This window comes from Eimeria tenella, genomic scaffold, assembly GCF_000499545.2.
Source record: "Eimeria tenella Houghton genomic scaffold, Eth_scaff38, whole genome shotgun sequence".
Lineage (NCBI taxonomy): Eukaryota > Apicomplexa > Conoidasida > Eucoccidiorida > Eimeriidae > Eimeria > Eimeria tenella.
Genome location: NW_013543302.1, coordinates 289500 through 299945, shown reverse-complemented (window position 1 = coordinate 299945; position 10446 = coordinate 289500). Strand labels below are relative to the sequence as shown.

Sequence of the window (10446 nt, the reverse complement as noted above, 5' to 3'; positions counted from 1 at the left end):
TTGGAAAGAAAAAAAAGAAAAAGAAGAAAAACAAAAAGACACTGACGCCAGACTTCCACTGCGAAACAGAAATTAATAAAACAAATTATCCATTTATTTATTTATTTATTTATTTATCTATTTATCTATTTATCTATTTAACTATTTATCTATTTATCATTTACTTATTTATTTATTTTAAAAGGGACGGAAACTCACCAGTTCAAATTTATCACCTCTTGGACGGACAAAAACTGCAGCGCAAAACCCTAAACCCTAAACCCTAAACCCTAAACCCTAGACCCTAGACCCTAGTTGGGCATATCTCTTGTGGGAGTAGTTCTTGGGATCGGATGGTGTTGAAAGGGTTTAGGGTTTGGGGCACCGGATTAGGGTTTAGGGTTTGGGGTTTAGAGTTAGGGTTTAGGGTTTACAAGCAAATACTGTGTTTTCAGGATTTCTGTTTCCTCTTCTTGTTCTAAATAGGCCTGCAAGATGCCTTGCTGCTGCTGCTGCTGTTGCTGCTGTTGCTGCTGCTGCCTCTTTCTAGCCCTTTCCTTCTGCTGCTGCTGCTGCTGCTGCTGTCGCAGCAACAGCAGCTTTTGCTGTTCACAGCAGCAGCAGGAACAGAGACACAACCAGTAAAAGCAGCAGCAGCAGCAGCAGCAACAGCAGCAGCACGCGAAGCACCAACAGCAGCACTAGCAGCGGCATTTAGCCTTACCCTTAACAGCAGCAGCTGCAGCAACAGTAGCGTCAGCAGCGACACCAGCAGCAGCAGCAGCAGCAACAGCACCAGCAACAACACCAGCAGCAGCAGCAACAGCCACAACACCAGCAGCAACACTACCCGCAGCAGCAGCAACAACGCCAGAAGCGAGAGCAGCAGCAGCATCAGCAGCAGCATCAGCAGCAGCATCAGCAGCAGCAGCAGCATTTACTTGCAATATGAGGGACCTTATTTCGGCCAAAGTTGGATTTGAAGGAAATCGCCGACAGAAAGAATTTATTAATCCCAAACACTCTTGCAGCTGTACAAATGCCGCAGCTGCTGCTGCTGCTGCTGCTGCTGCTGCTGCTGCTGCTGCTTTTGCTGCTGTTGCCGCGGTTGTTGCTGCTGCTATTTCTGCTGCTGCTGCTGTTACGGTTGCTGCTTCTGCTGCTGCTGATCTTGCGGATGCTGACTTTGTTGTTGCGGCTACTACCTAACGGATCCTAAACCCTAAACCCTAAACCCTAAACCCTAATCGCTAAAACCCTAAGCCCAGAATGCTAAACCCTGGAGTGCTTTTAATCTGTCCTCACTCTCCGTAAATGCCTGCTTAGGGTTTAGGGTTTAGGGTTTACCTTCTTACGGTTTAGCAGCAAATGAAACTGCAGAAGCAGCGGCGGCGGAAACTGCAGCGCAAACAAACCCTAAACCCTAAACCCTAGACCCTAATCCCTAAATCCTAAACCCTAATCTCTAAACCCTAAAGCCCAAACCCTAAACCCTAAACCCTTGGGTTGACTGACCAGCCCATACTGCACAAGACGGAGCAAAGCGTCTTCCGTTTCATCTCTGTATCACATCGCAAACGAGGGTTTAGGGTTTAGGGTTTAGAGTTTAGGGTTTATAAATTAGGGTTTAGCGGGTGGTGGCAGGAACGAAAGCTTTCTGCCCAAAATCCCAAACCCTAAACCCTAAACCCTAAACCTTAAATTCTAATTCTCGCTTTTGACGCAAGTCTCTGTACCTTGAAGATTACTTATTACTTCAAGTTAGGGGTTTAGGGTTTAGGGTTTAGGGTTTAAGGTTTCCTGCCTGAGACGCCTTGGGAAAGCTTCAACAAGCTTCGCAGCTAACTCAGTAGGGTCTGCTGCTGCTGCTGCTGCTGCTGCTGCATCCGTCGAGCTTATTCCTGTGGACGCCCGCCGCCGCCGCCGCTGCTGCTGCTGCTGCTGCTGCTGCTGCTGCAGGTCCGTGAGGATTTCTTCTGCTGCTCGCGCACATCTAACAGCAGCAGCAGCAGCAGCAACCAGTGGGTCCGCCTGCATGCGCCACAGTCCTATTTTCCTGCAGTCACAGACCCTAAACCCTAAACCCTAAACCCTAAACCCTAAATTTGAAGGCTTAGTGCTGCAGACGCAGCTCTGGAGTGTCTGTACAGCTCACTTTGCTGCTTCTTCTTCTGCTGCTGCTGCTTTTCCGTCTCTCAGCAGCAAATCTGTTAGCTGCAGCAGCACCCTGCCTCTCTGCAGCAAAACCCGCACAACGCACATAGTTGCTGCTGCTGCTGCTGCTGCTGCTGCTTGTGGTCAAGCTGCCGCTGCTGCTACTACTGCTGTTGCTGCGACTATTGTTGTTGTTGCTGCTGCTGCTGCTTGTGCCCAAGCTGCTGCTGCCTCTACTACTGCTGTTGCTGCTCCTGCTGTTGCTGCTGCTGCTGCTTACGGCGCTAGGTGTGGCAGCAGCAGCAGCATCGAGGGCTTTATAAACAGCTTCTGTAAGTGCTGCCTGTGTCTTTGCTGCTGCTCGTGACCACTGCTGCAGCTGCTGCCTGGCGTAGTCGCTGCTGCTGCTGCTGTTGCTGCTGTTGCTGCTGCGGCTGCTGTTGCTGCTCCTGCTGCTCTTGCTGCTGTGGGTGCTCCGGCTGCTGTCGCTCTCCTCTCCGCTGCTGTGGATGCTGCTGCTGCTGCAGCAGCAGCTGCCGCTACTGCAGCTGCAGCAGCTGCTGCTCCTGCTGCTATCAGGCGAATCGCTCTCGCTGCTTGCTGCAGCCTCAGCTGTGCATGCACCCCACACCTGCTGCTCCTGCTGCTGCTGCTGCTGCTGCTGTGGTTGCTTGCGTCTACGTCTTCGGGTCGCACGTCGTTGCTGCAGCTGCTGCTGCAGCTGCTTCTGCAGAGTCTGCTGCTGCTGCAGCAGCTGCTGCAGCTGCCTGCCTGAGGTAGATAGCCGCGCATGCAGCAGCAGCAGCAGCAGCAGCAAATCCCCCTGCACTTGTGCCCCAGGTGCTACAGCGCGCAGCAGCACTCCAATGACTTTTGCTGCTGCTGCAGCATTTGCTCCAGATCCGTACAGCGCCGTGACTCCTGCTGCTGCTGCTGCTGCTGCTGCTGTTGCTGCGTCTTCGTCTCCCGCGGCAGCAGCAGCACCAACAGCAGCAGGCAGCTCTAGTCCTGCTGCAGCAAGGGAGCGAGAAAGAGCAGCAGAGCAGCCAGAAGCAGCAGCAACAGGCTGCTGCTGCAGCAGCAGCGCCAGCTTAAAAAGTCTGTAGCGAACAGCCCTAGAGGGAGAAACTCTTTCATAGATTTGCTGCGTGCTGCGCCGCGTGCGAGCTGCTGCTGCTGCTGCTGCTGCTGCTGTTGCTGCTGTTGCTGCTGCTTTGGGTGCTGCGCCTGCTGCTCCTGCTGCTGCTGCGGACGCCGCTGCTGCTGCTGCTCTCGGGGCAGCCACGCCGCTGGCTGCGTCCTCAGCAGCTGCTTCTGCGTCGGATGCTGCTGCTGCTGCTGCTGCTGCTGCTTCTTCTTCATCTTCTGAAGTGTCTGAAAGGATGAAGAGGGGCCCCTGCTCGCCGCTGGGGTGTACGTACACCAGGTGGGGCTGCTGCAGCAGCGGGGGATCGAACGATCCCAGACTTTCTAAAGTCAAGTCTGCAAACTCGTGCTGCTGCTGCTGCTGCTGCTGCTGTTGCTGCTGCTGCTGCTGCGTGAGAGCAGCAAGGAAAAGCTCGCAGGGCTCGCAGGGGCCTCCTGCTGTTGCTGCTGCTCTGCTGCTGCAGGCCCAGCAGGTGTACATACACCCCAAGTTTGAACACAAGTTTTCATTTTCATTTTCATTTTTATTTTTATTTTTATTATTTTTTTTATTTTTTTCAATTTTGCCAAATGGCAGATCCAACTCGTGGCGAATCAAAGATATACAATCAGCTGACCAGCTGCTGCTGCTGCTGCTGCTGGTGCTGCTGCTGCTGCTGCTGCTGCTGCTGTTGCTGCTGTGGCTGCGGCTGCTACTGCTGGTGTCTCCTTTTAAGGGATCAAACAGAGCAGCAGATGTGGGCACTGCAGGGTAGACCCACGGGAAGATCTTGCTGCTGCTGCTGCTGCTGCTGCTGTTGCTGCTGCTGCTTCTGCTGCGGCTGCGATTGTTAGCAGCACCTGACTTACGTGTTGCTGCAGCAGAGCGGACGCCGATGAGCCGATTTAGCTGCTGCAGCGCTGCACCTGCTGCTGCTGCATTTGTTGTTGCTGCTGCTGCATCTGTTGTTGCTGCTGCTGCTGTCGATGCTCTTGCTCGTGTCGTTGCTGCTGCTGCTGCTCTTGCTGCTGCTGCTGCATCCCTATGCTCCAGCTCACTAATGACCCTAAAGTTAGCAGACACCATGGTGGGAAGTGAAGCGCATTTAGCTGCTGCTGCTGCTGCTGCTGCTAGTGCTGCTGCTGCTGCTGCTGCTCTGCGGTTCTTGCCTTTGAGGGCCCCTGGGGGCCCCCAAGATAAGCCCAGTAGTAACTGGAGAGTGAATTTGTGAACAGTTGAAAGCTGGAAACCCTAAACCCTAAGCCCTAAACCCTAAACCCTAAACCCTTGAGGGGCCCCCGGTGCGGTTGGGGCCCCCGATGCGGTGGGGCGGCGGGTTTGGAGGGTTTGTTGAATTTGATTTGTGTCTTCAACTCTGAAAATAAAAATTAAAATCAAAATTAAAATTAAAATTAAAATTAATGTTTTTAATTTTATTTATTTGAATTGTTTCAGCCTTTCGCGGAGCTGCTGCCGTTTCCACCAGCTCCCGAGGTGTAGGTACACCTGAACCCTAAACCCTAAACCCTAAACCCTAAACCCTAAACCCTAAACCCTAAACCGTGAGCGCTGAGCTCTAGCCCTTGAAATTCCACAGAGATTCCAACAAAGTTTCCTGCCCAACACCCCAAACCCTAGACCCAGTACGCCCCAGATCTCCACGAGGGTTTAGGGTTTAGGGTTTAGGGTTTACGGTTCTGGGTTTGGGCTGACGCCTGCAGCAGGCCGAGAAATTCGCAAATTCTTTACTATTTGCAGCAGTTGGGAAACAGCAGCAGCAACTGCAGCAGCAACTGCATGCCCAATTCACGAGCAGCAGCAGCAGCAGCACGAGCAGCGGCAGCAGCAGCAACAACAGGGAAGCAGCAGCAGTAGAAAGGAGAGCTGCAGCAGTGCAACCGGTGGCGTCACGAGCAGCAGCAGCAGAGCAGCAACAGCAGCAACAACAACGCCACTCGCAGGAGCAGCAGCAACAGCAGCGGCAGCAGCACGAGCAGCAGGAACAGCTGCAGCAGCAGCAGCAGCAGCAGCAGCAGCTTTGCATGCAGCTGCTCCGTAATGAGCGAAACAGCAAGCCCCAGCCTCTCCGCCTTGAGCTCGTCTTCTGCTGCTGCTGCTGCTGCTGCTCCCGCTGCTGCAGCGCAGCAGCAAATAGCAAATGAGGGGGCCCTTTTGGGGGCCCCCTGGGGGCCCCCAGACCCTTCCCTAATTTGCACTTTAAAGGGTTCAATAACGGCGTGGCATATCTTCACCTATCCCATTCAGACCGTAGGGTTTAGGGTTTAGGGTTTAGGGTTTAGGGTTTAGGGTTTAGGGTTTAGGGTTTAGGGTTTGGGGTTTAGGGTTTGGGGTTTAGGGTTTAGGATGTAGAGTACCTTCTTTGTCGATGGGATGAACCAAATGCTGTTTCTTGCGCTGCGCTGAGGACCGAGGATTTAGACTGGGGACTTCAGGGTTTAGGGTTTAGGGTTTAGGGTTTAGGGTTTAGAGTTTGGGGTTTGTGCAGCTGCAAAGCCGCATTCTCTGCGCCCGCTACTTGTCCCCCATGGCGGTTCCGGTGTTTCCGGATTACTCTGGGGACCCCGCAGCAGCAGCAGCAGCAGCAGCAGCACCCGCAGAAGCAGCAGCAGCAGCAGCAGCAGCAGCAAACCACCATAAAGTGCCCCTCGTGCTGCAGCAGCCGCTGCTGCTCTCCGTCTGCCGCCCGGGGGCTCTTAATGTCTTTGCGCTGCTGGCCCACGGCCTGCGCGTGGTCCGCCAAACCCTAAACCCTAAACCCTAAACCCTAAACCCTAGTCTTGCGCTCGAGCCTTTACTCGGGCCCCAAACCCTAAACCCTAAACCCTAGAGTGGAGCTGTGGCTTCGCAGGTCTATGAAGCCGAGGGAGTCGGCGGGCTTTTCAGGGGTTTTGTTCCTTCTTGCTTGCACAGGCTGTGCCGGTAAGGGTTTAGGGTTTAGGGTTTAGGGTCTCAGGGTTTAGGGTTTAGGGTTTGGGTTCAGCGCGCAAGGCTCGGATCCCGCATGAAACTGAGGGCTAGGGTCTTAACTTCAGGCCCGCCGCTTCGTCGCCAAGGGTTTAGGGTTTAGGGTTTGGGGTTTAGGGTTTAGGGTTTAGGGTTTAGGGTTTGTCTTTTTTCGCAGGGATGGGCTGCACTGGTTGTTGCTTCGTTACTGCTACAGAGAGACTGTCTTCTGCAGCCAGTATCTTTTTGACCTCATTGGTGAGCTAGGGTTTAGGGTTTAGGGTTTAGGGTTTAGGGTTTAGGGTTTAGGGTTCAGAATTTAGGGTTAACAGGGTACGGCGCCAGGCAGCAGCAATTTAAGCCGCAAACTCTAAACCCTAAATCCGTGAAGTAAGGAATTGGGGACAAGAATTTCGGCTTTACAGTCGAGGGTTTAGGGTTTAGGGTTTAGGGTTTAGGGTTTGTGGGTGCAGGGCGCTGTTTTGGCTTCTTCCGGGAAAAGGCAGTTGAGTCCCAGCTGAATTCTTTGGAGGCCCTAGCAGACAGCAGCAGCAGCAGCAGCAGCAGCAGCAGCAGCAGCGGCAGCGACAGCAGCAGCAGCAGCAACGGGAGTATAAAGGTGATTGGCAGCCTCAGAGAATTAGAGACAAGAGACACAGACAGCGATTTGTCCCCTTTGCTGCAGCAGCTGCAGCAGGACTTGCAGCAGCAGCAGCAGCAGCAGCAGCAGCAGCCGCTTCTGAAGTGTTTGGCCACAGAACTCCTGCCGCCAATGCTTCTCAAGGCGAGTTTCGCTGAGGGGTTTAGGGGTTAGGGTTTAGGGTTTAGGGTTCAGGGTTTAGGGTTTAGGGTTTATCATCCTGATTCCGTTATTGATAAGTTGCATGCAGCCAAAATGTGTTTGCTGTGACTTGTTGGAAAGAATTGCCCGCAGTGCAGCGTGTAGGGTTTGGGGTTTAGGGTTCAGGGTTTACGATTTAGGGTTTAGGGTTTAGGGTTTAGGGTTTGCGTGCAGCTAGCTGCGGAGTTTGCTGCTTATCCGCTGCTGCTGCTGGCGACGCGGCTGTCGGTGGTGGAGGTTCCTGGTGCTGCTGCTGCTGCAGTTTATTTTCCTGCTGCTGTGTCTCCTTTGAAGTTTGTGTCTTTTGCTGCTGAGCTGCTGTCTGCTGCTGCTGCAGCAGCAGCAGCAAGAGACATGCTGCGCCTCACGCTGCGGGCTGATGGCTTTGCTGCTTTTTGGAGAGGCTCTTTTCCTTTTATTTTGTCTCGATCAGTAGATGAATTAGTTGCTGCTTCTTTTTTTCTCTACAACAAAACCTGCAGCAGCAGCAGCAGCAGCAGCAGCGGCAGCGGCAGCAGCAGGGGCGAGGGCAGCGGAGGGAAGCGCGCCAGCAGCAGCGGCAACGGCGCAAACGGCAGCAGCAGCAACGGAGGCAACAGCAGCAGCAGCAGCAGACGCAGCAGCAGCAAGAAGGATGCCGAGGAGGAAGCAGCAGCAGGAGATGCTGCTACTGCTGCTGCTGCTGCTGATGCTGCAGCAGCAACAGCAGCAGCAGAACCAAGGCAGCAGCGAAGACCAAAAACAGATGAAAACTCCGTCGAGAAAAGGCTGCAGCAACTTGAAGAATACACCATGAGGGCCTGGCTATCTGGTGAGTGTTTAGGGTTTAGGGTTTAGGGTTTAGGGTTTAGGGCCTGCTGCATCTTTCCTGGGTCTAAGGATCAAAGGCTGGTGAGGCTGAGCTGCTGGAGTCAAGGGCTTAGCCTCCATGCTTCGAAGTCAAGGGTTTAGGGTTTAGGGTTTAGGCCTAATACTTTAGGGTTTAGGGTTTAGGGTTTAGGGTTTAGGGTTTAGGGTGTGTGTGCTGCGGCTGCAGCTATTCTGGGCACTGCTGCGGCTCCCCTGGCTCAGCTCTCCGTAATTCAGCGCTGCCAGTCTCGCCTAGAGGTAAACCCTAAACCCTAAACCCTAAACCCTAGACTCTAGTTTTGCGTCTTTCCTTCAAAGGGTTTAAGATATTGGGCTGCAGATGAATGCCTGGCCGCGAGGGTTTAGGGTTTAGGGTTTCAGATCCTCCTTTTGAAGCCGGATGTTTACAGCCCCTACTCCTAGTGATGGTTTAGGGTTTAGGGTTTAGGGTTTAGGGTTTACGTGTGCTGCAGGGCCTCTGCGTGTACCAGCCGTGGTTTAAAGTGCTGGCGGGGATGCCGTGGAAGGTTCGCTCCAAACCTTAAACCCTAAACCCTAGATCTGCTGCTGCTGCTGCTCTCGCTGCCAGCTAATTCAGGGTTTACGGTTTAGGGTTTAGGGTTTAGGGTTTGTGGGGGGGTCTGCGCGCAGCCGTTGATACTCCAATTCGGCGTTTGCTGCATCTTCTTAGCAATTAGCGGCGCTGTACGTTTTGCTGCTGCTGTTTCTGCCGCTGTTGCTGTTGCTGCTGCTGCTGTCGCAGCTCCTGCTGTTGCAGCCTGCTGCTGTTACTGTGTCGCTGCTGCAGCAGCAGCAGCTGCTGCTGCTGCTGCTGCTATTTCTGGTGCAATGCCACTCCTGCTGCGGCTGTTCTTCGCGGCGCCCTATTCCGCGCTAGCTCGCAGCTGCAACTGCTGCTGCAACTGCTGCTGCTGCTGCTGCTGCTGCTGCTGCAGGCTTTGTCATCGAGTCAGCAGCGCCTGGCAGAAATAGAAGACGAGGAGGGGGAAGAGCTCTGACGGCGGCAGTCCAGCCATGTAGCTAGCTAGCTAGCTAGCCAGCTAGCTAGCTAGCTAGTCAGCTAGCTAGCCAGCTAGCTAGCTAGCTATTTGCTGACGTTGCAGTCAGCCCCCATCTAGCTGGCCCCAGGCTAGCGCAGCATCCCAGCTAGCTGCTTACGAAGAGCTAGCTGCGGGCAAATAGCTAGCTGGCTAGATAGCTGGCTAGCTAGCCAGATGGCTAGCTGGCTAGCTAGCTGGCTAGCTAGCTGCCTAGCTGGCTGCACGGTGGGCCATTTGGAGAGTGTGTCAGCTATTTGGCTGGCTAGCTGTCTGGCTAGCTATTTGGCTGGCTAGCTAACTACCCAGCTATTTGGCTAGCTGGCTATCCAGCTAGCTGTGGCTAGCTAGCTGTGGCTAGCTAGCTGTGGCTAGCTAGCTGTGGCTATGCATTCGACTGTGGCTGGCTTTTCACTGTGCCTAGCTAGCAAGCTCCGGGAGCTGTCTAGCTCTGGCTAGCCAGCTAGCCGTGTGGCTAGCTAGTCAGTTGTGGCTAGCTGGCTGCGGAAGCCAGCTAGCTGTGGCTAGCTAGCCACAGGTGGCTAGCTAGATAGCTCTCGCTAGCTATCAAGCTGCGGCTAGTTAGGTAGCCAGCTAGCTACCTATGGCTAGCTAACTGGCTGTGGCTAGCTGGCCAGCTAGCTGTGGCTAGCTAGCTAGCCAGCTGTGGCTAGCTAGCTAGCTAGCTAGCCACAGCTAGTTGTAGCTAGCTAGCTAGCCAGCTGTGGCTAGCTAGCTAGCTAGCCAGCCGCTTTATAAGGCCAACACGCCCGACCCATATGGAGGGCAGAGACAGTGAAGGTTTCTGACGCGTCTTTGCTAGGCAAAGCAGCAGCAGCAGCAGCAGCAGCAGCAGCAGCAGCAGCAGCAGCAAACTGTGCACTGAACTCTAGAAAACAAGTGTCTGTATAAAAGCAAAAGAGAAGCAGCAGCAGCAGGAAAACAAATGGAAGGAGTAGGCCGAGGTGTACAGACACCTCAGCTGCCTATACACCCTAGCACCCCTTAAAACAAATTGCTGCTAGCAGCCTGCTGTTGCTGCTGCTACTGTTGCTGCTGCTGCTTCTGCTGCTACTGTTGCTGCTGCTGCTGCAGGAATACTCTGCAGCGGGGGCCCTCGAGTGGGTCCGGCAAATCTTAAACTCTAAACCCTAAACCCTAAACCCTAATTTCAGGGGCCCCTCTTGGGGGCGCAGCACTCTCCTGCTGCTCCTGCTGCTGCATTTGCTGCTGCAGGATCTGCGCCTCCTCTAATTGCTGGTGTAGAACCTGCTGCTGCTGCTGCTGCACTCGCTGCAGCATCTGCTGCTGCTGCTGCTGCTGCATCTTTGGCTGCTAGCTTAGCTACCTCGGCTGCTGTTCCTGGGCAGTGTGCTGCTGCTGCCGTTGCTGCTGCTCTTTCCATGTCTGCTGCTACTGCTGCTGCTGCTGGTTCCGCGACATCGCCGCGACTGTGCTCCTGCAGCTGCTGCGGT

General features: G+C 54.1%; 2 protein-coding genes across 2 annotated transcripts; one reads left to right on the top strand and one right to left on the bottom strand.

Moving 5' to 3' along the window:
* Nucleotides 1-194: 194 nt before the first annotated feature.
* On the bottom strand, nt 195-3760 carry ETH_00014885 (uncharacterized protein; the record flags this gene model as incomplete). The annotated part of the gene is made up of 8 exons (XM_013376643.1): nt 195-233; nt 414-584; nt 921-1184; nt 1327-1377; nt 1495-1540; nt 1826-2035; nt 2135-2214; nt 2414-3760. 8 exons carry the CDS (start codon nt 3758-3760, stop codon nt 195-197), a joined length of 2208 nt encoding a protein of 735 aa, XP_013232097.1.
* Nucleotides 3761-5804: 2044 nt separating this feature from the next.
* Nucleotides 5805-8932, top strand: ETH_00014880 (uncharacterized protein; the record flags this gene model as incomplete). The annotated part of the gene is made up of 8 exons (XM_013376642.1): nt 5805-6011; nt 6129-6199; nt 6402-6481; nt 6697-6842; nt 7239-7875; nt 8101-8171; nt 8387-8440; nt 8870-8932. 8 exons carry the CDS (start codon nt 5805-5807, stop codon nt 8930-8932), a joined length of 1329 nt encoding a protein of 442 aa, XP_013232096.1.
* Nucleotides 8933-10446: the final 1514 nt, after the last annotated feature.